This window comes from Xenopus laevis, chromosome 5L (assembly GCF_017654675.1).
Source record: "Xenopus laevis strain J_2021 chromosome 5L, Xenopus_laevis_v10.1, whole genome shotgun sequence".
Lineage (NCBI taxonomy): Eukaryota > Metazoa > Chordata > Amphibia > Anura > Pipidae > Xenopus > Xenopus laevis.
Genome location: NC_054379.1, coordinates 132,509,535 through 132,537,235, shown reverse-complemented (window position 1 = coordinate 132,537,235; position 27,701 = coordinate 132,509,535). Strand labels below are relative to the sequence as shown.

General features: G+C 38.9%; 1 protein-coding gene across 2 annotated transcripts in view; it reads right to left on the bottom strand.

Annotated features, from left to right (window-relative positions):
- Positions 1–771: 771 nt before the first annotated feature.
- Positions 772–27,701, bottom strand: part of serpine2.L (serpin peptidase inhibitor, clade E (nexin, plasminogen activator inhibitor type 1), member 2 L homeolog) — a 34,561-nt gene continuing 7,631 nt past the window's right edge. Inside the window, exons 1-9 of one of the 2 annotated variants that reach the window (XM_018261971.2) lie at positions 25,444–25,535; positions 11,464–11,753; positions 9,930–10,157; positions 7,665–7,862; positions 6,442–6,637; positions 5,627–5,727; positions 3,815–3,901; positions 3,644–3,727; positions 772–1,931 (exon numbers count right to left, since the gene is read on the bottom strand). In XM_018261971.2, the coding sequence (XP_018117460.1) occupies positions 1,894–1,931; positions 3,644–3,727; positions 3,815–3,901; positions 5,627–5,727; positions 6,442–6,637; positions 7,665–7,862; positions 9,930–10,157; positions 11,464–11,719 (1,188 nt within the window). In that variant the 5' untranslated portion in view covers positions 11,720–11,753; positions 25,444–25,535 and the 3' untranslated portion in view covers positions 772–1,893. 2 annotated transcript variants of the gene reach the window in all.

Here is a 27,701-nt window from a genome sequence, read left to right as displayed (position 1 = left end):
AAAAACTGGGTAAAAAGATAGATAAAAAATGTTTCTATACATTAAATTACATTTTTTGCTAACTAACTATATTAAAGGCTGGAGTGACTGGATGTGTAACATAATAGCCAGAACACTACTTCCTGCTTTGCAGCTCTCTTGGTTTCCACTGATTGGTTACCAGACAGTAACCAATCAGTGACATGAGGGGGGGCACGTGGGTCATATCTGTTGCTTTTGAATCTGAGCTGAATGTTAAGGATCAATTGCAAACTCACTGAACAGTTATGTCCCATGTGGCCGCCCTTCAAGTCACTGACTAACTCAGAGTTAGAGAGCTGAAAAGCAGCAAGTAGTGTTCTGGCTATTATGTTAGACGTCCACTCACTGTTGCCTTTATACATTACATTTTTGGCTAACAAACTATATTGGAAACATTTTTTATTTTGCACATACAATCTATTCACCCAATTTTTATTTTTTACACTGAACTGTTCCTTTAAGATTTGCCAAAGGTATGCGGGTGCAACCAAACATCACAGTCCAGCCAATTAGCGAACTCAGTGCTTATTTGTGGGTGCATTTGCCTCATATAATGATCTGTGTTATAATGTCTGACCACCATACTTTCATCTTAGAATAACAACAGTTTCACACTCAAGTTGAACAGGCAAACATTTAACACAGTGAAAAAAAAATGATATTTCAAGGCAATTTGTGGTTTGGGAGAGACAAAGCCTGAGTGAGTGTGAGTGTAACAAATACAAGAGCTAAAGCATTACAATCCAATAGTTGTATTTGAAATGCACCTCGGAGCTAGAGCTGCAGTCTTTAATGCCATACAAATGTTAATTTAGTTTACTTATTTCAATGAACACATGCATGGTGTTACACACAATATAAAAACTGGGTACATTCATCACAATCATATTAAACAAGGGCAGTGACTCAAAAGGAAATAAAAATGGCATCACGCGTCTCCAAGTATGGCAGGAATGCTGAAAACATATTTTAGCCAATCAGTGATAGAGATGGGGTGCAATATAGGTGTCAATTCTGTAGCCCTTCAGCTGTCCTGGCTGTAAATGGGTTGTTCACCTTTAAATTTACTTTTAGTATACATAGAAAGTGATATTCTGAGACAATTTGCAATTGGTTTCCGTTATTTTTGGTTTTTGAGTTATGTAGCTTTTTATTCAGCAATTTCAGAAATTTGGTTGCTACGGTCCAAAGTACCCTAGCACCCATGCTTTGATTTGAATATGAATAGGAGAGGCCTAAATAGAAAGATGAGTAATCAAAAGTAGCAATAACAAATAATGTTCAGCCTTACAGAGCATTTGTTTTTAAGATGGGGTCAGCGACTCCTATTTTTATAGCTGGAAAGTACCCCATGTGAAGGATCACGTCTCATCACTGCAAGTTTGAATCTACTGTACTCAGGCAATGAAAGAAGGTTGGATTGGTTCTTATAGATTAGTGCAAAATGGCCTCTATGTTAGGAAAGTACGTTAGGAAATATTTCTCAGGCTCAGTGAAAGTCCATTTAGGAATATCATCTCCTGCCTTGGATGTTGCTTAGCCGAGACACAGCCGGCCCACCCAGCACACTGCTTTAATACACAACTGGTTGTCAGGATAATGAGAAAGTTCAGGGAATAATTACATATATTAAAAAATGTAAAACGAAAAAGAAAAGCTCTAATAAAGCCACAAACACTCAGTAGTTAAAAATAACCACCTTTTAGCAAGTGTACCATCGATCTGCATTATCAAAACAAAGTTAACAAAAAAACATTACAAATACAGTCAAACGTTCAGTTTAAAAATGATAAGAATTCACAAAAAAAAACAGGGCAATGTACAAATATCTAGCACTGGAATCAGGATACAGGACTACGGAGCATCTCCCCCTCAAGGCTTGTTGATCTGCCCTGTGAAGAGCACAGCACCTGCAAGAGACACGGTGAGATTAAAGTGATATTATAATTATTTATTAGTCTAGTTTTAACTTGATCACATAAATTTACTCATGATACAAAAAGTCTGATAGTGGGGAAGCACCAGCAAACACCCCAATATGTAACTGTGCCCCATACCTCATGATAATAGACAGAATAGTTAAGTAGAGTAGGTGGCTGCCATCTTTGGCTGCTTAACTTCCTCTCCTAGGTTCTTTGGAGGCAACTGCCTGCCAAGTGCATGGCTGGAAGGATTATAATATAATGTCAGCCTTGGTATAATGTCAGCCTTGGTCTAATAACTGGAAGAAATTGGGGAGCCTTAGTTTACTGTCAGCTAAGAATATACACCAATGTCCCAATTAGTTGGTAGACTAATCAACATCTGACAGAGGATAAGGACAAATTGTTTTGATCAACAATGACTGAAGACTCTAGTTAAGTCGGCCACTAATGGGTCATATGGGTAATCTCACCCACAGCAACTTCTGAGGCAGGTGGCTACGAAACACATCGAGCATGCAGACCATGGGACGATAGGGGCATGCAAAATTATACTTTTAACGATGATGGAATAAACTTCACTTTTTAAACGACTTTCGTTATCTCTGGTGCTCCATCTTTCAACAACTGTATCACCCACAGCAACCAATCAGTATGAAGCATTTAGCAGTCAGATATTTAACAACTAATGGGCTGCAAAGGGTGATTAGACCTGAGCAAACAATGTATTTTATTACATATGGGGACAAAAGTACAATTGCTACCCTGCCAGCACCATATAAGACTGCATTAATAATTCACCTGCCTTGTTGGTGTTTGGTGGAATGGGCAGCTTCTCTACAACAAGAGTCATCTGAGCACTCGCCTTAGTTTCGCACCCTTGATAATGTGACAACCAGACAGAAGGGAATCCAGGACAACTTGTTATATAGACCTTCCAGCATAGACAAGACTAAGCTTTTTTTAAGATTTGATATTGGAAGAGTGTGTTTTCTATTCGCTATTCCTTTCAAAGGAAATCCTAAATCTGATGCAGTAAATATTGAACCTAGGGCACCCATGAAACTAAAGGACTTCATGCTGCTTGACATGGCATAACTACAGGATGGGCACCTTTAGCCTTCCACCTAAAAATATAGTCTGGGCTATAAAATGGATGGTATGGAACCTGTTATGCAGAATGCTCTGGACTTGGAATTTTCTGGATAATGGGTATTTCCATAATTTGGATCTCCACATTAAACCCATAAGGACAGTTTTGCCTCCAAAAAGGATTCACTGTATATTGGCTGAGATCAAGTACTAAGTACTGTTTTATTATTACAGAGAAACGGGAAATCGTTTTTTAAAATTTGAATTTATTGATTTATATGGAGTCTATGGAAGATGGCTTTCACATAATTCTGTGCTTTTTGGATAATGAATCCTATACCTTTCTTTTTTTTGTACATAAGGAATTTCTACAGCCAACTTTCCTCGGCTTCAGGGCAGCGATTAGTTTACAAAATAGATATGTAAAAGGTAAGTAGCCAAGTCCCCTCACATAACCACTTTTTGACAGGGTCTGCAGTCATTGGTCTGTGCATGGGCCTAAAAATAAATTCAGTCCTTGTTCTCAGTCAGATGTTGATATAAAGGGTAAGTAGCCACATTCCCTGCATAGTTGTGGTCTCAGTCACTAGCTGCAGGCTCTTTCTTACCTGTAGGGTTATGCCGAATAAAAAACAAAAATGGCCTGTCCACTGTAAACCAACGGGGCGATGATCTTGCTATCAAAACTGCAGCTGAAGACAAGGGGAAAAGATAATATAACAATGAGAGCTAAACCAAAATAAATCTGAAAGCAGCCAAACAATCAACGTTATGCTTACTTGTGGCTCCGGATGCCTTTGTACCATCCTCATTCACTTCTATCTTAGCTTTCTGGAGCAGGTGTGACACATGAAGGCTCTCTGATCCTGAAATTAAAAGTAGAATGCATGTTATCAAAACAAGAAAGATGCCGGTAAATATCAGCATTACCTCTGTGCATCCTGACAACCACCCGGATAATCCTTCCCCAAACAACATTTGCTATTAATGCCCCTCCAATCATTTCACAGTCAAACAATGAGGGAACCTGGATTAGTGGAATGTTAAGTAAAGTTCATTTTGCAAAATGTAAAATCTGGTATTTGTGTAGCTGCAGAGAAGATTAACAGAATGGTGCAGTGTCCTTTCCTCACACTGTTAAAAGGCACAAGGGGGCAGCAGAGTTTACATAATTGAAAATGTCATGATAAATAGAAATACAAAGTCGATTACTTTTCAATGTTTTCAGTAGGTGTTCAAGTACAACACAAATGCATTGCATACAAACATTGCTACTGCACACAAAAAATATATAAAATACAACAACAGCTTTAGAAAATGAACTATGGCAAATGTAGTTTTCTGCAAAAGAAAAAAAACCTACTAACTGCACATGCCCAAGCCTTCAATGCATTAAAGCTGCCAGCTGTAAAAGGGGTGCTAACATAAGCATCAACACATAAGTGCTGTGAGAGTTGCACCGAGAGCAGCAATGAAAAAGGCTAGAGAATCCTAAGAGTAGAGGAAAAAAATGAGCTCCTATAAATAAAGTCACAGCTGAAAGGAGATGGCAAAAGAAGCACTCACAGGCCTAGTGCTTTTATAAGAACATGTATGTGATCAGAAATTCCCATTATTGCATCCCAGTGTTGCATCCAAATGCAACAACTATTTACACGGACAAAATGGAGAACAAGGAGTTGTGGTGCTTTACTGTATGAAGCATTGGCACATCTTGCCTGCACTGCAGATGGGAGGTAGATTGGATCCATGTTATACCTACTAGTTTGCTCTTCATTTTGAGATGCAACCCAAGGAACAACAGCAGGCACAAGGTGTAGGTGAGGTTCACTTGAAATCACTTGTACCTTACACAAGTTTATTAACCGAATGCAAAGTGGAGTTCACCCCCAGCCTCATATGTGGATGTTCTGTTGATGGGCACTTAGGAATTAAATTTTTGGAGGACTATGCTTAGCTTTCTTGTGACTGTAAATAAGCCCTTGAGACCTTAAAGCGTTGCAAATAAAAATGTATGCTCGCAGATAGTGAAACTTTATTTTTCCCCATGTCAAAAGGGATCCTTCACCTTTGAGTTAACTTTTACAGCGTGACATTCTGAGACAATTTGCAATTGGTTTTCATTTTTTATTATTTGTGGTTTTTGAGCTATTGAGCTTTTTATTCAACAGTTTGCAATTTCAGCAGTCTGGTTGCTAGGGTCCAACAATAGCAACCATGCACTGATACAAATAAGAGACTGGATGAATACGAGAGGACCTAAATAGAAGGATCAGTAATAAAAAAGTAGCAATAACAATATATTTGTAGCCTTACTGAAGATTTGTTTTTACTCCCGTTTCAGAGCTGAGAGAGTCAGTAGAAGGTGGAAAATAATAAAAAAAAAAAAAAACGATAAAAATAAATAATGAACTCCAATTTAAAAGTTGCTAAGAATTTGCTATAACATACTAAATTCTGGTGAACCACTCCTTTAATATTCAAACAAGAATTCGGATGTAGCCATTTTCTGTAGGGAAATCTGAATGGAAAAATGAACAATTCAATACATGCCTAAAATTTAACAGACATGGTTTGTTTCGGTGACCTACTTGTAATCTTCGCAAAGTTGGCTTTTGATACATCAAACATCTCTGTGATACCCAAGTTTCTCAGAGGCTCTTTCAGATCAGCTTCTGCTTCCACACTAAACCTGTAGAGAAGATATAGTATTCATTTTCCATAGCCCTTTTATGAAGAAACCATCAAAAATAAAATGAAAAAAAAATAAATAAATATCACAACAGCCAGAATATTTGGGAAAACATTTTTTAAAAAAAAGTTATGGTCAATGTTTATTGGCTGCAAAGGGAAAACAGCCCTCCTGTCTAGTTATATTGCCAATATTCTAGATATCAGTGAAAATAAATATTTATTATATTATTCTTTTACAAAATCGAATCCCTTAGAATAGAGATAAATTCCCAGTAATGTAAAAAACCTTTTCATCTTGGTTTACACAGTCTTGCAAGGTTTTTTTTTTTTTGTCAGAGGCAGTTTGTTAAGATTTTTACATCACAAGCAAAAGGTCATGAAAAGTTTTCATAAAATGTATTTAAAAAATAAAATAAATATGTAAAATGTTGAGGAGAAAAAGCTACTCAATCTTTGATAAATCTGCCCTAAATGATGTATTGCAGGACCCAATGCTGATTCAGTTAAGATTTATTTAAAGGATCGATTTATGTTCATCACACTGATGGGATAAGAAATCTGAGCAAAACCATTGGATTTCATCATTTAAACTTTTAAAATTCAAGTTCGTTTTTATGCACCATTTTTAAATAGGATTCCCGTCTCCTACGCATATTTTGTGGTATGGTCTTTCTACTGTACCGGATAATGCTGCTTAAATACAATCACTTACTTTGGTAAGATGAGCTGAACCCGCTTAGGAGTCATAGTCATCCAGCTCTGCAAGGTTTTAGTACTAATGTGGGGAATGATGGCAGATAAAGGGGTGCTCTCCTCTGTGGGCAATGCCACTAACATGCTAAGGCTTCCTCCGTGGTAAGGAAGTTCAATGACATTGTACCAAAGCCCATTGGGTGTACTTGCAGATCCTGAAAAAGGAAACAAATAGTGGCTTTAATTATGGATCCAACCCCATGATCAGTAGAAAAATTACTCAGTTAAGAAAGACAATCTCAACATCACTTCTAATGTGCCGTCTAATCTACTGTATGTAGCTATAAACCTGATCTTTCTCTGTGTTCCACAAATGACCAAATGCTTTAAATCTCCCTCAAACCCTGCTCTCAGGTGCAACTCCCAAGCTTTGCCAAAACTGCACCAAACTGCAAAACTTTCATTCCACCTTTTTGAGTCATACGTCCCCATTAAATCTTAAAAAATACAAACTCATGACATAAAAGCCTCAATGAAAGAGGAGAAGATCCATGGATGCTATCAAAAATCTATCAAAATCTATCAAAAATGCTTGGAACCTTGGATTTTCCCTTCCATTATTTGGAGCACTGAGCTTAAAATATACTAATACACATTTAAGCATAAAAAAAACTCTGGTATTATTATTAATATTATTAAGTCATGTACTGAGACTGGTCTAGTGAACATCAATAATTACACATTATGGCTGATTTTTGTATGGAAGGCAAAAGCTTCAGCTGCGGCCCATTTAATCTCTTTACGGTGCATGATGTACACAGCACTGGTGCCTGCACATACATTATCACTGTGGCGGCTTCCGAGGAATGGGTTAACTTGAGACTGATAGTTAACCCTAAGTAGAAATTCTGAGACATTCATTGTTTTGTTTGCCATGTAGTTGCACTTTAGACATAAATTTGGTGCCACTGGTTAGATATTCAAATTGTTTGGAAAAAATAAAAAAGTTAGTTATTGGATTAAGAATAATTTACTGTGCAGAAATGGACCAAAGTGCTTAAGGCCAAGTTTTCGGCTTTCTATGAAGTTATGGCCAGTAAATAAATAAATAAATGGTGGTTATTTGCATCAACTGCATATTTGCTCATGAATATTAGGAATGATTTGGGAGTATCAACTCAATTTCTAAACTGATTATAATGATTTGTTTAGTAATCTGTAGTAGCACATGGCTGCTCTTACCACTTCTGAACAGGGACAGCTGGGCCAACATTGGCACTTGATAGTCTTTCCCATCTGGTCCATGAAAGGTGCGTTTCTTTGTGTTTTCTGGCTGGAAACGGGATTTCCAGAGCCCCTTAAAATACAGAGCATTAACCAGCACCAGCCGTGTAACAGAACTGTCCAACAGCTCAGGTGAGATCAGTCCTTCTATCATCCCTAAAAGGCAACCGTAAACAACGTTATTTAGCTTGTAAGTCACATTCTATTTATCAGTAACAGCTGGAGTGGTGCAAAGTTCCTAGCCTCTCATCATACACACGTTACATACTGTGACTATGTGATACATTAAACACACACTCACACACAAATAATGATATTGCTGCAAAAAGTGGCTCTGCAGAACATAGGGATTAAATACTTACACAAATAGCATATTTCAGCTTTTTAGCACTCAAAATATTTACTAACATCATATATCATTTTTATTTTTTTTAATCAGTATGCTTACATGTATAATGCAATCAAATGTCCCTTTTGAACCTAATGCGGGTATTTTATTTTGCTACCTGTGACATTTGTAATCCTTTTTCTCTTGAAAGACAAATAACAGGTGACCAAAGGGCTACACGTCCACCTCTGGATGAGGCACCCTTTTATTATAAAAGTAACCATTGTGGGGTCCTTTGCTTAAGAGAATGGCTGTGCCCTGGGGTGCTGTTACCATGAAGTAAGGCGAGAATCTAGTCTCAGGTGGCAGCACCACATGCCTTATCAGGCGCATCAAAAAAAGTATCTTTAGAAAAATTTAATTCTGGTTTGAAACCAGAAATTTGTCTCTTCTAGTGCAGAAAGTGCAAATGCAGATCCTCCCTTGACCCACATAGTGTGAATTGTCCCTGACTGTGCCATCTTTCCCTTGGTTCCAGGCATTCCTTATGGCACCTTGGGCTGGGCACTTGCGGAATAGAGTATGTATATATACTGTATATATACACACACACATACATAGTATATAGATACAGTATACACAGGACTTTAAATTATGATACATTCATACAGAAAGGGTTTAGCACTATAATAAGGATTTCAAACAGCAGAGGAGTGGGTCTCTCTTGGTTGAGAGCAGGTATAATTTAGCAGCAGAGTTTCAGGCAGATGGATAGGGAGAGAGGTAGGAATCTAGGTGTCCGTTTAATAGTAGGTTCCAGTCGTCTAGGTGGCATGGGTAAGGGCATAAATTAATGGTTTAGTATTTGCTTGAGAGAGAAAGGGTAGAGTGACATTAATTATTATAGATAAGTAAAGGGAAAGGTCAAACATTACTCCAAAGCTGCATTCTATCAACAAGGTAAAGAGTGTGACATCAGCATTAGTCTAAAAAGGTGTAGTTTGGATCGGAAAGGCAGTTTGGTTATTGTTAGGTTTACCGATAATGTCAGCTGGGAGGCAGTTAGAAATCTGGATCTGAATTTGAGGAATAATGAAGGGTTGTCTAAATATAATTGGCTTATAAACAATATTTAAAGCCAAATGAATGGATTGGGCCTCCTAAAGAGTGTACAGTGAGAATAGCAGAGGAATAAATATAGAATCTTGATGCACCTCCACTGAGCTGAACTGAAGAAGAGGAATTGTTAGTATTAACAAGAAGGAAGGATCAGTTAGATGACCAGGATGCACCTTTATTATTCATACACATGAAATGATTGAGAGGATTACAAGCAGTGAATAAATCCTGAAGCAACTAGGGAAGAACTGAATATGGCAGGTCACTTCCTTGATCCTGTATTTTTCCATCCCTTATTTCAGATTCTCTCCTAGTCACCTTTTCTGTCCCACACTCTCATGAGCCACCTGTCATGTTCAGAATATTATACCACTCACCTCTCTAAATGCCAGTCTTCCCTCCTTCAATCTTACCCCTGATGCTGATTAGTTTGTCAGTAACTATAACTTCATTCTATAAGCTACTAGGGACCCCCATGAAGCGTTACACACAGGAGCAGGCATAGTCAATTCCCCCCACCCCTGGACAAGCTTGCAAACATAATTCTTAAGCTTCTTTATTTAAAACTAAAATAACTGGTGAAATGCCTTGGCATTGAGGGAAGCGATATGACAACTTGCACTAATAAATGGGAAGCGGTTTCCTCATAGTTAACCAACTAGTTACTTAAGACAAAACTGTTCCTCTCTATACTTGTACACTAAGCATTGTGTAATTTTAACTGAAATGGGCACAGTAATGCTTCTGGTACTTATGCATGCCTTATAAATGCTCACCCTTAGTCTGGTTTTTCACCCACTGGTTGATAATGGAAGCAGCTGTGTTCTTCTCCTGAAAGTCAACACTTCTGACATCACTGTGAAAGACATCTTTATTCTTGTAGACAAAGGAACCCTCCATTTTGAACGCGCTGCTGGCAAACACTCCGTTTGCAGTAGTCACAATATCCTTATTCTTCTTTGCAACGATGGCCCTGTTAATCTTCTTTAGGCTTTTGGCAACCTCTTAAAGAACACAGAGAACCAATTATAATCTTACTCAAGAGTTTTGCACATATTACATACATGATCCAGGTGCCCATTGCCATCAATGCCAGTATTGCTATGCGCTCTGTTACCCAGAAACAGAATGTATTTTGGTACCATGTGAATGTGTCACAGAACTAAATGTTACAGCACAGAAAACAATTGTATCCATCTATGAAGGCTCTTGTTTTTAGCTTTTCTCTTCTTGCGTTGGCTTTAGGGTCTCTGCAAGGGTTTGTGCTGCCGATGGTGGAACAGCATGTGTCTACACCAAAGAGAAAACATCACTTACTATGCCTCCTGCCAATCACATGAACAGTCCATCATGCAGGAATATATCGACCAACACCTCAAAATATGACACACAACAGACCTGCCAAACAGAACAGTCCTGGGCATCTTCACTTCCTCATCTGCCAACACACTGGCTGACATGGTGCTTCTGCAGATGACATTTTTCGGGCATGAACAATCCCTAAACCAACCAATATTCATAGCACATGGATACTGACCAGGATTACACTTACCAATAATTGTATGAAACTTTGTTTATCAGAGCTGGCTCTCATGGAGGGCAGGAGGCACGTTTAAAAGGGTTATTCACCTTTAAATTAAAGTTTTTAGAATGATGTAGAAATTAATATTGTAAGCCAATTTTCAATTGGTCTTCATTTAGCTATTTAGCTTTGTGTTTTTTTGCAGCTCTCCACTGGTATTTCAGCAGGTCATGTTTACCCTAGCAACCAGGCAGCAGTTTGAATACAAGACTGGGATATTAATAGGAGGGGCCTAGATAGGAAGTTAAGTAAAAAAAAAAGTAAAAATAATAAAATTGTAGCTCTACAGCGTAGTTGTTTTTGGCTGCTGGGGGTCAGTGAACCCCATTTGTAAGCTTTAAAGAGTCAGCAGAAGAAAAATTATTTTAAAAAAAAACTAAAAAATAATAATGACCAATTGCAAAGATACTAAAAATAAAATCCACATTTTAACACAATGAAGCAATGTTATAAAAAACATATCTACTCTGAAGAATAAAGAAGCCTACCCTGGCAAGCTGTTAGCATTACTTTAAGACTCTGGTGGCCCACAGTAATGTATTTATGCCTATAAGCCACTAAATAATGTAAACACTCTAAACCTATGGCTATATACTCTTGAATGGCTATACACAGGGCATTTTAAAGAAATACAGATCTGGATATATTTCTCTGTATTCAGCAGTAAACACATACACCAAGAGATACATTTATAGCTGGAGGTACAAACGGTTGGAGGCATTACTGACCATTGATTTTATACCGCATGACGGTCATCAATTGCTTCTTAGTCTTCCCATCTGCCCCTAGCTGCAGCATGCCCAGCACGGATGAGATTCCATGTGGTGACATTACAATATTTTCATGCGGCCTGGTCTTGACCACCTGGTTAAACACTTGAATTCCGATGTCCGAGCCCAGTTCCTCCAGGGATAGTGGATCGAGCTCAGGTTGTACAGATGCCAGGAATGCCCCCAGAAATAGAAGTACGACTAGTCGCCTCATGATCGTACAACTGGAGGGAAGTCAAGTAAGAATACTGGAAAAAGAAGAACACTACTGTAGTTTATATAAACAAGCTGCTGTGTAACCACAGGGGCAATCATTAAAGCTGAACAGGGTGAAAAGGCAAATGTCTACACAGTAGAAAACAGATAAGCTCTGTAGAATATAATGTGTTTCAGTCTTACACAGGAATGTCAATGGGTCAAATGCCATTTATGGCTCCCTACAGAACCACAGAATGGGAACATATCTCCTATAAGATAGGATTCCATGCCAAGTTTATTTCTAGATTCTCTATCAACACACACACAAACTTCAAATATAACGAAACATATTTTAAGAATTTTTAACGTTACTTGTCCTTAACGCTTTTATAATGAGGGCAAGATAGTCAATTTATGCCGCCATGTTGTTCCACTCACTGTTGTGTGGTTTTTGTAAGAGCATTCTTAAATCTGGCCTCCAATATATTCATTTGACAGAAATGGAAAGCAAAACAAAAAAATAAAAAAACATCAGCATTCCCCAGTGCAGGGACAATAGTGAGTGTTTTTGCACTGTGGCAGTTAGTATTGCTCATGGCATAAATACTGTGATATGCTCTGAGTGAAAACTGGCAATTTCCTTAGAAATGGCACAGACACTGTTAACATTTAGCACCTCTTAACTACAAAACAAGGCGATTTGTCTCTCTACTGGAAATGTCGTTAGCTCATTATTTATGGCATAATTGAATTAACAAGTCAAATTAATTGGTAACTTAAAGGTCACGCAGGCACCAATTTAAGCTGCTCTAAAAATGTCTAATAAAACTAGATAAATAGCACCTCGGTTGATATTTAGTGAAAAATGTGTATTTAGCAACACAGCCCACGAGGAAAGGGTAAAGTGCTCAATGCATTGATCATTGTGAAGGAATCATTTACAGGATCCAATTACTTGTACATTTGGTTGAGCAAGGAACACAGTCGCCTTTAAATTGATGATAACATAAGGGGGACAAGGGAACCAAGAGCAAAATTCTGGAGGTCAGTTCGATAATAATTCAGTAAGTCCTGGTGGGTATTGGAACACTCCAATGGTAGGGTGCTGTACTGTAATGTGTACAAGGTCATTTTTTTTTATTTCAGAGACATCAGCAAACAAACATTTTATATATTTAGCTGGAAATAGATGGCAAAAGGCAAGGGCTCTTATACAAGTAGATGTGCAAACTCAAAGAGAAGACAAGATGTTGATTGTTACTCTGTTTACTTCATTGCTTATGTTCTTGCTTGGAAAACATCTGATGCATCAGGAATATGTCAATAGTAGAACATCACTTGCTCCTGCTTCAGCAACATTTTATAGTGAGTGGGAGATTGTCCAGTGTGTCTTTACCTTAAGCTTTTAGACTTGACATTTACTAAATAGCTTCAGGCAAAAAGGTTCAGAAGATAGATAGAGTTAGTCCTGCTTATATAAGTGGATTGTTGGAGAAACAGACCTTGCCCATCCCCTTTGTGTAGGTATTCCAGTGAGATTGTCCTGCTAGCACATCATACCCAATGCTTTCACTGGGGCCATTGTTGTAGGCAACCTCCAAAGTATCTTTCTACAGTCTATCATTCAGTTATGGCCATCTCTTAAGCTAATGCAGCATGGAGAAAAGTATCTCAGCATTTGCCCAGTAACAAAATGGAAATGGATGAGGAGCATTCACAGAAGTGTCTAATCTGGAATGTACCCATCTATATTCATAGGCTTCAAGCAAAGATTCATTCTGCAAAGGCACAGGGTAACGAGGTAGGGCTTGGCATTTCTTGAGTATCCCATGACACCTGTCTTTTGACCTCAAAAGTGCAGTTTACAAAGTCACTGTCTAATGTGTATCCTGGCTCGGACTGGCTACATTGGCCAAGCTTAAAGTTGGCTCTAGAGCCAGAACACTTAGCAGTAACCTGCAAAGGGAATCAAAGAAGTAGATCCTCAATGTAGGTGTTAATACCATGTACTTTGCACCTAGCGTACATTTCATCAAAGCAGGCTGACCCGACACTAGGTTTGGGGCTTGTGTTCCTAAAAGTATTAGAGACTGTAAAACTTATTGAAAAAAATACAATTATACCTCAAGAAGCCTTCAGGACATACAATTATAACAGTGCTCCTATTAATTTATCACAGAACGGTCTACAGCACTTCCCATTTCAGCAATTTCATCTTACTATAGCCTTCCTCAAGATGGAAGAATGATATGGTCTCTAATTTATCCAGAGGGAATCTAAAGTCACAAAATTATGTCTTATTAGCAACTCTGCAAAATGCATTTTTAAAATGTAATGATCAGAGACATTTTTTTTTTAAGGCAGAACCGGAGGCACATGCCATGGGTAACAGCTTCAGTGGGTCAGGGCGCCTTTTTAAAACATACTTCCCCAGCTTCCCAATGTATACTGCACCTGGTTTTTTTATTAAGCAAAAAATGTGTGTGGTGTTCCCCTTTTAGTCTGCTTTTAGTAGGCACAATGTTAAATATAGGAATACAACTCCTTTAAGATAAAAAAAATGCAGGTTTTTGCAGATTGTATGGAATGTGCTGAACGGGCAAAACAGAATACAATGTGCCAAATGTAGCCACAGAGCTCGACATTTAGCAGAATAGAAACACGACTGTTGCTTCCCTGTTTTCCAACAAGGCCTGATGCATTTTAATGAGGACAGAAGATACAGTAGTAGAGTGTGCCACAGGGTACTGCAGTTTCTGCTTTTTTTATATATTTATACCCTTTCCATTTAATCGGAACCCCAGCAAAATGTAAATGTTGTCAGGAATGTGTTGTATTCTGCAGCGTCTATATTCTTTTCTGCATCCTTTCCTACAACACGGTAGATGCAGACACAGATGTAAAGGGCCTTTGTACAGCACAGACTTGTGTTCTTTATAAGATTAAAGCCCAATAAATAATTTTTATTGCTGCCAGCAACACAGAAAGTTTATAGACCCAGGGAATACAACAGAAGCTTTCTGCCTACAAAAAAAGCTCCCTTGTGGCTACTCCAAGACTGAAAAGTGCTGGACTGGATTCATTTAGCTTTAGAAACCTATCTGCTAGCTTTCTTGCCAATATAGAATACCCTCATATTATTCTATGGGGGCCAATGTAAAAATATAATAAAATAATAGATTTTAAAGATATGAAGGGTATAAGTACATCAGCACGTCGACAGCACATTCTGCAGCAGAATCTACAAAGCAAGTCTTAAAAATAAAGAAGTAAAATATCACTCTCCATTTCTCAAAGTCTCATCCAGAGCAAGGTTTACCCCAACCTGAAAAGAACATAAATGTTCTGTGCTTTGGAACTCCCACTCTAGATATGAGAAGGATTGGTGCACAGTGCCAGTAAGGGTAGGACTACACGGATGTTTTTGGTGCGATCCGACGCGCTGCGACAAAACGACGGCGACAAATCGCATGCAATTGAAATAAGGTAAGTGAATGCATTATCGAATTAAGTCACAGCGTTGATCCGACGCGACTGTCAGATGCAGACGCTACATGCTGCGTCTGCATCAGATAGTCATGCCGAATCAACGATGCGACTTCATCCGACATTTCTATCTCTTACCTTATTTCTGTCGCAATCAATTTGTCGGCGAAAACATCCGTGTAGTCCTACTCTTAGTGTACCATTATTAATCAAAAAGCAAAATATCCACGGCAATTAATGAAAAGAGAAAATACTCACAGTTCACCCCAGTCCACAGGTGCAAAAGTCCAAAACAGCAAAAAGTTGTGAGTTTTCTCCAAAAAGTAAAGACCAAGGTTATAAGTAAAAATTCAAATCATTTATTGGGACATACGTTAGGTGGTTATCTGTATGTCCCAATAAATGATTTGAATGTTTACTTATAACCTCGGTCTTTACTTTGTGGAGAAAACAGCCTGCAAATTAGAATTCTCAGTAATTATAACATCAGCAAATGACATTGTGGTGCCCGACCTTTTACATTAAGTGGCACATGAAATGTTCAGTGGCCAAATTCTAATATAATTCTGATGTATTCAAACAAGGGCTTTTTCAGTTATTTAGGTTCATAAAATCCATTACAAGGCAATATCTGGTTCCTAGGTCTCCCTCTAACCAGCTCTGGTCTAAGATGTTAGTCAGATACAAATAAAATGCCATCACTGAGCAAGAAAAGTTATCTATTCAGACCAAATATGTGGCATAAAAACACTACACAAGTTGAGGACGATATTAACGAATAGACGACATTTCCGCTGTATCTTAAATTATGGAACAATGTTATATAAGACCAACAGGGAGTTCTATTTAGTAACAGGCAACTCTGCTGTCTTTATAAATATGGAAGAAGGGTAAGTAGTTCTTGCTAAAATTGAGTATCCTGAGATTGAAAGCTGCCCTGGAGCAGAGCCTGATGTGAATGATATTTAATTTCTGTGAAGCACTGGAGAATATGTTGACATTACATAAAAGAGACAGGGCCCTTCTACTTTTTCACAGTCAGCTTAGTCTAACTCTCTAAAAAAGAGTCAGTTGTCCTTTGTTCTTGTATTAGAAGCATGCAGCTTGCTAAGTTGAGTAACTAGCTAATGAAGCCTTCCTTTTTAATATACCCAATTCTAATAATATAATTACCGATGCATGGATGACTCAGGAGGAGGATTCAAAAGAGGCTGGAGCATGTAAAGGTAAACAAACGTACATGACTGGATGGCATTCATCCAAATGTATAAAAAGAACTTAGCTCTGTGATTGCCAAACATCTTTACTTAATTGTTTAGAATTCCTGTTCTCAGCCTGAACACTATAGGCCTGTTAGTTTGACATCGGTGGCAGGAAAGCTATTTGAATGGCTAATATGGGATAAGATACTTTATATATTGAAAATCATGATACTACAAGTTTGTGCCAGCATGGTTTTATACTTAACAGATCTTGCCAGACTAATTTAATGACCTTCTCTGAGGTGGTGAGCAGGAATCTAGACTCTGGGATGGCAGGGGATATGATCTTCTTAGTTCACATATTGGCCTACAACAATTGCATTGATTGGTGATTACATTCTAATTGGAACAGTGTTGCTAGTGGAGTTCTGTAGGGGTCCTTCCTTGGCCCTTTTTTTTTTTTTTTAAAACTTGTTTATTAATGGCTTGGAGGTGGGCATTGAAAGTATTGTTTCTGGTTTTGATAACCTGCGCTTAACTATAATACGAACTTGTACAAAACTATAAGTTCCATGCAGGATGCTGCCATTTTGAAAAGCAATTTGACTAAAATTAAAAACTGGGCAGCAGACAAATGAGGTTCAATGCTGATAAGTGCAAGATTTTACACTTTGGGAGAAATAAATTATAGTTATACACTGAATGGTAATGTGTTGGTGGTATCCTCAATTATGGATCTTGAGATTTTTGTGGATAACTGTTCTAATAAAGGTTAAAAATTAAATGACTTTCTTTTGAAGGGCACTGCCTCTTTCTAGACTAGGGTTATGTCATGGCAAGGACACGGAGATCCTGAAGTTGGAAGTGGCAAGAGGACTTGGAGACAAAGGACAGCTGTGCTGGGCTACAGAAAAGATACATGGCACGTCTAGTTTAGGGGGAAAAAGTACTCAACATGCAAAGTGTTCTTTCTAGAGAAGCTACTTGCATTTTTAAACAAAACCCCAGGCAACCTTCTGGCAATGGAGATCTCTCTGAATGCTGCTGTATCAGGAGTCAGCACCCTGAAAAAAAAAAATCAGAGAATATGGAAAATGTATCTTATAATAACTATTAATACCAAAACCTATAATGGTCCTTTATTTGGCAGCACAATTACAGTCTTTGCAACCATCAGTTCCAATTTCTGCACCCAACAGATGCATGGTCTATCCAAGAGAAGGAATAAGAATATGTCTTAGGACTCCGTTTTAGATAAAATTCTGTCTGTACATAAAGACCTATGTGCTTTGAAGCAAGCAGAGGCTGAGAGGGCACTGATATGGACTAGACAATTATTTTACGAAAAGGGTTATAAGCAGCACACCCTGTTAGCCAGATGACTCAGGGAGCAAAAAGCACAAATGGTAATTAAATCTGTTAAGGACAGCCTGGGTCTTTCTGTTTATAGCCCTGACGAGATCGCTGACCAGTTTCAGTCATACTATACTAAATTATATTCCATTAGATCGGACATGTCGCCATCACCTTTGTCCCTTGAGACTTTCTTCCATCAGGCTAACTTGGAAAAATTTCAGGAGGATGATCTTCAGGTCTTAAATGAAGACATCACTTTAAGAGAGGTTCTTAGCACTTTGAAAGACCTTCCAAACGGAAAGGCTCCTGGCCCTGATGGCTATCCCTATCAATATTACAAACTGTATGCTAGCATCTTAGCCCCACATCTTGTAGAACTCTTTAATATGTTTATGAGAGGCCTACCTATACCTTCCTCCATGCTTACGTCATATCTATCCTTGATTCCAAAGGAAGGTAAAGATCATACCCTGTGTTCGAATTATAGGCCTATAGCACTGTTGAATTCTGATCTTAAATTATATTCTAAAATACTGGCAAATCGGCTAGCTCCTCTTTTACCTCGGTTGATAAATATGGACCAAGTGGGATTTATACAGGGGCGACAAGCCGGGGACAACACTCGAAGGCTTATTAATATAATCGATCTGGTACAGAAAAACGGTCAGGAAATGTTGGTATTAAGCTTAGACGCGGAAAAAGCTTTTGACCGTTTAGACTGGTCATATTTATTTGCTTTACTTACACATTTGAATCTCTCAGGCCCTTATTTAACCGCTTTAAAAGCATTGTATACCACACCTAGCACTTTCTTAAAATTACCTGCACGGACCAGAAACCCGATAAAGATCCTAAATGGGACGAGACAGGGGTGCCCCCTTTCCCCCTAACTGTATGCTTTGAGCATTGAGCCCCTAGCAGCAACTATCAGAACGAGCAAGACTATACAAGGTATAACCATAGGGTCTTTAAAATATAAAATTGCACTTTATGCAGATGATGTAATATTAACATTAACGTCCCCCCAAACCTCGCTACCAGCGCTTCAAGAATTGTTAGATTGCTATGGGAGACTATCCGGTTATAAATTAAATATATCTAAAACGGAAGCTCTTCCCATAGGACTGCCAGCCCATATGATAGTAGCTTTACGCACACAATATAAATATAACTGGAAGACGGATTACATATCCTATTTGGGAACTAAAATTACTCTTACATATGAGGGCCTATTTCGCCAAAATTTTATGCCACTAGCACAAAAGATAAAATCTACCCTTCTTAAATGGCATACATACCCAATTTCGTGGTTGGGCATAATTAACTCCGTTAAGATGAACATTTTGCCCAAATTTTTATATTTATTTGAAACCCTACCGGTGCCCATCCCACAGAAATTCTTTAAAGAAATACAGACAGCAATTCATAGCTTTATTTGGGGGAAAAAGAAACATCGAATTAACAGACAGACATTAACCACTTCACTTATACAGGGAGGACTTGGAGTCCCGCTCCTGCACCGATACTATGAAGCTGCCTAACTTCGACCAGTGCTAGCATGGTCCTCTTGGACCCCTAAATCCCATTGGACACATATAGAAAACTCACAGTTCCTTCCTTACCATCCTAATATCTGGTTTTGGCCCACCCCAGGGATTGTGCTACCTAAAATTATGATGTTAAATACTACGGCTCTAACATTGCATTTATGGAGGAAATTGAAGATCAAATATAAACTATCCTTAGCCTACTCCCCCATAACTGCTGTGCGAGGTAATCCTTCATTCCAGCCAGGACTAACATTCTGGGGAAGCCAGCCAGACGAATTAGTAGAGTTATTCAGGATTTCTGATTTATTGAATACTTCGCAAACGATCATGCTTACTCTAGATCAATTGATTGCTAAAACATCTAGCAATGCAATACCCTGGTATTTCTACTTTCAAATGAGACATTATGCCGATCCATTTATTAGAACATTTCGGGAAGAAGCTCCTACTCAATTTGAAAACTTGGCGCTCAAAGGCTTGCCACAGAAAGGCCTAATATCCAAAATATATAGATTGATTAATGACCCTACTCGCCTAACAGGTTACAAACATAACTATGTGAAAAAATGGGACACTCTACTTGGTTATGAAATCCCTGAGGAGGATTGGTCGGATATTTGGCTCAATGCTAAAAGCAGCGTAACCTGTGTAAAGCAAAAAGAAAATATATATAAGATACTAATGTGTTGGTACCTCACTCCTTCTAGATTACATAATATATTCCCGGATGTTTCGCCATTATGCTGGAGAGGGTGCCTGAATGTTGGCACATTATATCATATATTCTGGGAGTGCCCCTGTATACAGCCGTTTTGGTTAGAGGTTAAAAAATTGCTAGATTGTCTGATGCATAGAGATACTCCCTTAGAGGTTACTACCTTCTTGTTGGGGAAGCCCTTTGAGAACCAACCTAAACATACTCAGAAATTGATTAACCATATACTGACAGTGATACGTATTTCTATAGCATCTAAATGGAAGTCATCGGCTATCCCCTCCTGGTTGGAAATAAACAACAGAATTGAAAGCAACAAAAGGTTTGAACATTCTATTGCTTTGTTGCAAAACAAACTACCTCAGTTTTTAAGAACATGGTCACCCTGGGACCTCCGCCTCCTTTAATTTTACTTAAGTCCACGGTCTATAAACCTGGGAAGAGTTGAGGACACCTACTAGAAGACACTTACTAGTCTATTCTTAGTCCCACTGGGTTAATGGGAACTAAGCCATATGGCATCGAGTCTAACCTTAGTTCTGTTTACTTAATCTCTTGTCTTTTTATATTTGATTCTCTTTACTTTTTTTGTTGATAATTTACTTTGATTTTATTATTTCTAATTGCATAGACCACACTTCGCAATTGCGGAATTCTATGTCTTCGGCTATAGGGTATAATATACATGTATGAAAGGCTGATGCCTATTATGTATGTGAACTGCAATGTATCCCTTATACTTTTATCTTGTCTGTAAATGCAATTTTGCTACTCTTTACAAAAAAATAAAATTTAAGTTACAAAAAAAAAAAAAGAATATGTCTTAGGTAATTTAGGGACATAATCAAAAAGTTACTTCTATACAATCAGCACTATCCATAGATATGGTATACCTTCACTGTCATCCCTGGAAAACTCCCATTTAGATACAGGAGTCACCGTTCAATCCATGTTGCAAACTATCTGGGAGATGGACATGAAGCACAGCGCATTAATAGTGAAGTTTTTTTCCATAAGCAAAGGTTTCTGCAGCTTACAGCCTGGAAAGCACCAAATTCAAATTAAAGCCTCACTTCCTTTTCACAGTGTTACAGAGACGTGCCTGAAATTTGAATTCTGAATTAGCATTTTAAGTATCCGTTTGTGGCTGTAGAAGAGAATTAGTAGAGGCAAAACATACCATTCTCGTTTCCATGGGAGGAGAATTAAATGCTTGTTCAAACTCAATCCAAGTGCAAGTAAGTCAAAAATGTTGGTGGCAAAACTATCTTACTGGGTCCTTTTAATTTATAAATTTATTTTATAGCCTAATGCATGGTCTTGCAAATAACAGAAGAAGCCCAGGTACCAAGCATTCCGGGTAAAGCCTATACCAGTAACATCACTATTGTCCGGTGGCTCCTGGTGCAAAATTTGCAGAGTGCAACCATAGTCCTCGTTTCCGCTCTGCATTTGCTGGCGTGTGACTTACGGAGGTTTCTAGAGTATGTAAATGTAGGAACTCTCACACTAGCTAGTTCCTCATAAGCAAGTCCTATGTTCCTACCTGAGCTCCTTATGAGATCTCCTGCATCAGCATCCAATCCTAGGCATTGGGTGCATACTCCCTCCTCATTGATAGGTTCTAACAGAGGAAGATTAGAATTCATACACCAGGGGCATTACTGAGGCGGTACACCTGATAAGATAGGTAGGTCACACACAAACAGTCTCTATGGGTTCCAGTCACGCAGGCATATATTACATAAGCATTGGCACCACCATCCTACAAGCAGATTTTTGCACAATTAAGCAACCAATTTAGTGATCATTTGACACTGGCCCAACAAATTTAGGTTTAGGAATACCAGACCACTGGAAAATTCAGGGATACATCTAATTAATGCATGCTAAAGACCTACACTGATTGTCTAGACTATTAAGGGATCTAGTAACCCCTAGATGGGGGTGCCTGTTCAGATTACATATTGTGCTTTATTATCTTCTGTCTCACTTTGCTACCCCACTTCTCTCATTCATTCCCTTTTCCATTCTGTATTCACATTCTGGTTTAGTAGCAAGGACAATGCATGGGGGCAGGGGGTCTGGCAACACGGTGATAGGGCTGAGCTGGGAAAGCAAACAGAGGTCTCACTGGGCTGAAAATCATTCACTGGTAACTTGTGTCTTTCCTTAGAGCGCTTTTGTGGGGATGCAGTACAATGCACACTAATGAGATGGCAGCATCCATATAAAACACTGACCGGAGCTGCAAGCATGTTATACTTTAGGGGCCGAAAGAGACGGCATTTCAAGACATTTACAAAAAAAATATCTGTTGCCTTCTCTGGTTAATGTATGGATTAAGAGACTTTCTAGCTTAATCATACCATTCCTAGTAAATAAACTGCACAAAACAAAGAAATAAATAAACCTATAACACATAAGTTGTATGCAGTCAATAGTGAATGGCAATCTTCCCTCTCCCTTCCTTGAAATGGCACTAAAATGACATCATTAGTGACAACAGTAAGACAACTGGACCATATACAGTCACACCATGTGATCAAGTCATTCAACTCTACAACTGACCAGACTGCATAGACCACATGATCTCCCACACACAGATGGACATCAACAGCTCATAAGACTTTGCATATTTGGTACATGTTTTTTTTCGAAATGATTGTGTCGAAAACACACACACACTGATGCTTGGCCAATTTCATGGCTAAAGAGACAGATGGCAGGCCATATTGCTCTGTTTGTATGGTCAGCTTTACTCACCCAATGTGAAATATATATATATATATATATATATATATATATATATATATATATATATATATATATATATATATATATATATATATATATATATATATATATATATATATATATATATATATATATATATATATATATATATATATATATATAGGGTTTTGACTTGTACAACATGAAATGTGTTCTGCATACACTAGGTGCTATACACAGTATGCAGGTTGAAATATCTGTACCATCCAACAACCAAGGAGGGACCCAAAAGTGATATAAAGAACCCCAGTCCATGAAGTCCAGTCCCTAAGCCTTTCTAGCATTTAGAGAAAGAAAGAAGTTACAGCAATGGACCATGAATTCAAAGCGATGATACTGGGAAGTGCTTTAGATGGGAAGAGAGAATACAGACCAAAAAGTGCTCAAACTAGATCCCACTAAATAGTTTGTTGCTCTTCCACTGGTTAGTATCCTAAAATCATTGGGGGGGGGGATCACTTTACTCCTTAAAGGGTCATTCACCTTCCAAACACTTTTTTTAGTTAATTTTCCTACTTTTCCCAGTTCAAGTTGAATGCTCCTGTCTCTGGTGTTTCCGTTTGGCAGCTCAGTGATACAGGTCTACATTCTGAACTATTACAATTTGCTACATTAGTTGATACATCTCTGAAAATAGCAACTATTGTATAAATTCTAACAGCTGCTTTTAAAGGGCACCTGTTGGGTAAAAATGTAATGTCCAACCAAGGGTGCGGGCCAATAGAGTCTGCATTCTCGTTGGGGAAAACAGTATTTTTTTTTTTTTTTTTTTTAATGGCCCCCCCCCCGCCAGCGCTAGGCTATCCACACCGGGAAGAAGCTCCCAGTGCAACAGCCATGTGACGTCACACGCATAATGAGAAATTTCTGGCCAGCTTTTCATTATGTGCATGCGTGTGACGTCACATGGCCGCACACACCGAGAGCTCCCTCCCGGTGCGGGTAGCCTACGCTGGCAATTTTTTTTTTTAAAAACTACTGTTATCCCCAACCAGAATGCGCCTCTATTAGCCCACACCTTTGGTTGGGGATAACATTATTACCCAACAGGTATATGGAAAGCATTTTAGGACATCCAGGGGTAATTGCTCTCCTGCATGCAATCTCCTAAGGTAGAGGAATGCAGCATTGCCTGCTTTTTCTCTCACCCATCCTGAAAGGCTGCAGTCGCACCTCGATCCTGGGTCCTCTCTACTCAGCCTTCAGCTCTTCCTCCTCAGTACAAATGCTCTCCGTCCTCAACCATTCCTCCTCAGCCCTCACTACAAACGCTCTCAATCCTCAGCCCTCCCTCCATAGCCATCAGCCTGGCTTAGAAGCCGAGGTCTGAGGTGGAAGGGCTAAGAGCTGAGGAGGGAGAGCCGAGGAGGGAGGGCTGAGGATGGAGAGTTTGCACGAGGACCAAGTAGGGAGGGCTGAGGAATGATCCACGAGGGGGGAGATTACAACAGGATTTGTGGACAGCACAGATGTGTGACTGCAGCCTCTTGGGATCAGTGAGTAAAATAAGAGGCGAGTCTGCATACTTCTTCGTTAGGAGTGCAAACGCAGGAGCGTGTGTTCTCTGATGATGTCCTAAAATGCGTTCTCAGGTGCCCTTTAATGAAACTCAGGCATTCAGCTCAGCAGGGACAAAGATAACAAATGTATCAACTAAATGTATCAATTTAGAACAGTTACAGAGTTGGCGACCTCCCTCCCAGATCTACTTTCGAAAGACATAATAAGGTAAAACATGAACCTTTACTCTTCAATATTAGAAAAACGGACACAAATAGAAAATAGAAAGTAATAAAAAAAAGTGTTGGAAGCTGAACAACCCCTTTAAGACAAAACAGGTAACAAAACACAAGGTAGTGCGCATCTATGTGGATGTTGGGGCATAACCGCAAGCGCTCAGGAGGTAAATTACATTTGGTTGTAGCCACACATTGGATTTCTCTCATGTTATATTTTAGACAGTGGGGAACCTGTCATATCCCAACCACCCTTCCCATGCCTTCCGTCCTGGATATGAATAGAAGCCACATTTCTGTGCCCATTACAAATTGTTTTAGTGCATATATTAAACAGGAGGAATTGGGAGTTCCTGTAGTTTCTCCATCAATGTATACACTACATGCATCAACTCCAGTCCAATACTTTGGGACCCACAGTTTGGGGTCATCTTTTTTAGTACATGTTCTCTTCAGCATTCACTCACTGGGAAAGTAGGGTGTTATCTGCACAGTTGGAATGATAATGCAAAACAGAAATAAAACAAGAATATAGATAAGTTTCACAAGGAACGAGGGGTATGACAGGGGTGTAAGAAAAGTGAGGCTGTTCTCTAAATGGTAAGATTATAGTGGAAAGCCAAGATCCAGGGAAGGTTTACTGAAGAGTCAAGTACTGGAAGAGCCTCACAAATGGACCACAGGACCACAGGTTTAATGTGAGAACCACATGTTTAAAAAGACAGACACAGTAAGCCATAAATTAAAACTTGCAGACAGTCTGTCTTTATCTGGTTAGACCTCATTCAGATGTATTCCTGCACTCCTCTCATTCACTCTTGCAGTGCCTGACTTAGATAACTGGAAGGCTTTCCCAGATTCCCAGAAAAAAAGGTGTTACTGTTTGAACAATTGTTTACTTTCAGCAAATGCACTAATTCTTTTTCCCGTAACACTGCTGTCTTCTCTCTCTCATGTCTGTTATCCCAGCAAGCAAAGAGCATGCCCTGATCATCTGAAAGAGCCAAATAAATCAAGTAAAACAGGGATTCCCATGTACATATCATGATACTGGAATTACATATGTTGTGGGTTTATTTTTGTGGCATCAATGTTTGGGGTGTTTGTTGGGGGCAGCTGTTGGGCATTTAACTCCACCCAAAAAATTTTTACAATAATGAACAGAAATTTCTTTTGAAGCAATATCTCATTAATTAAACATTGTCAACAGCAATTACAATTGAAAGCAGTATTTGTTTGCTTTTCATGATTCTTGAAACTTTGAACATTGCCTTGATTATTGCAACAAGAAGCCCAGCTCTTTGCACTGCTAGAATGGAGTGCCTTGATCTGAACGCAGCACTGTTTAGGTTTGGTGGGCTATAGTTCAATGTTGATAAATGTAAAGTCATGCACCTGGGATGTAAAAATATCCAAGCCACTTATACCCTTAATGGGACTGCACTAGGCAAATCCATTATGGAAAAGGACCTTGAAGTCCTTGTAGATGATAAACTTGGCTGTAGCAAACAATGCAAGTCAGCAGCATCAAGGGCAAATAAGGTCTTGAGCTGTATTAAAAGGGGCATAGATTCAAGGGAGGAGGGGGTCATTCTTCCACTGTATAGAGCACTTGTAAGGCCCCATCTTGAATATGCTGTACAGTTTTGGTCTCCATCACTCAAACAGGACTTTATTGTATTAGAGAGGGTACAGAGAAGGGCAACTAAGCTGGTAAAAGGTATTGAAAATCTTAGCTATGAGGAAAGACTGGCCAAATTGGGAATGTTCACGCTGGGAAGAGGGGCTTAAGGGGTGATATGATGACTATGTATAAATATATAAGGGGATCATATAATAATCTCTCGAATGCTTTATTTACCAGTAGGTCTTTCCATCTGACACTAGGTCACCCATTCCGATTAGAAGAAAAGAGGTTCCGCCTAAATATTCGGAAGGGGTTTTTTACAGTGAGAGCTGTGAAGATGTGGAATTCTCTCCCTGAATCAGTTGTACAGGCTGATACATTAGATAGCTTTAAGAAGGGGTTGGATAGCTTTTTAGCAAGTAAAGGAATACAGGGTTATGGGAAATAGCTCATAGTCCAAGTTGATCCAGGGACTAGTCCGATTGCCATTTTGGAGTCAGGAAGGAATTTTTCCCCCTCTTGGAGAGGCTTCAGATGGGTTTTTTGCCTTCCTCTGGATCAACTGGCAGATAGGTAGTTAATAAAAAAAAAAAAGGTTGAACTCGATGGACATGTGTCTTTTTTCAACCTTACTTACTACGTTACTATGTATAGGTGAGTGGAATATGGGTTGCCCCTGGAACCTACCTAGTCCCAATAGGCGAGACACTGGGAAGTCCTGTATCTACAGTTGGCCTATGGTAGACATTAGAAAAAGGACTGCCCTTTGAATTTTTGGAGCAAAGCTCAGCTTGCATTACCAATCACATGGGTGCAAGGGTTTTGGTTGTGCACCAATGTGTATTAAGGGCTGATCTTTAGACTATATGGAATTTCATAAAAATGTGCCTGTAGCAATGGGGGTAATGGCTTTTTGGAAAAGACTGTGGGATAACAGGTGGTGCCTATGATAACATGTGGTACCAAAGCCTTGAGGATACTCTACCAGCATTGTTTTGAGATACTGGTAGATATGATGTTTTGCTGTAGTGTGTGCCTCCAATTTTCTAACAATAGTTCAAAGTCCAATTAGGTTCAAAACTTTCTTGTTCAATGGAGTCAAAAAAAGTTATGCACAGTAGTCACATCCCAGAGTACCCCCAATCTAAGGGTTATACATCATTTGGTAATAACAAAAGCAAAAATAGGGAGAGACTTACTGTTGCTGAAGACGGAGCCCAAATATTATAAAAATGAAAAATCTTTTTAGGACATGCTTTAGCCGAACGCGTGTCATGCCAAGGGTGGGCACTTACTCAGCCTATGAGTAAGTGCCCACCCATGGCACGAAACATGTAAGGCTAAAGCATGTCCTAGTAAAGATTTTTCATTTTTATAATATTTGGGCTCCGTCTTCAGCAACAGTAAGTCTCTCCCTATTTTTGCTTTTGTAATTACTCAATGGATACTGCCAAACAAACCCCTTTGGCTTTTATAAGAAGCAGGAACCTTGCCTTTGGGATGGCAGTGGATGTAATCTACTTTAAGGTC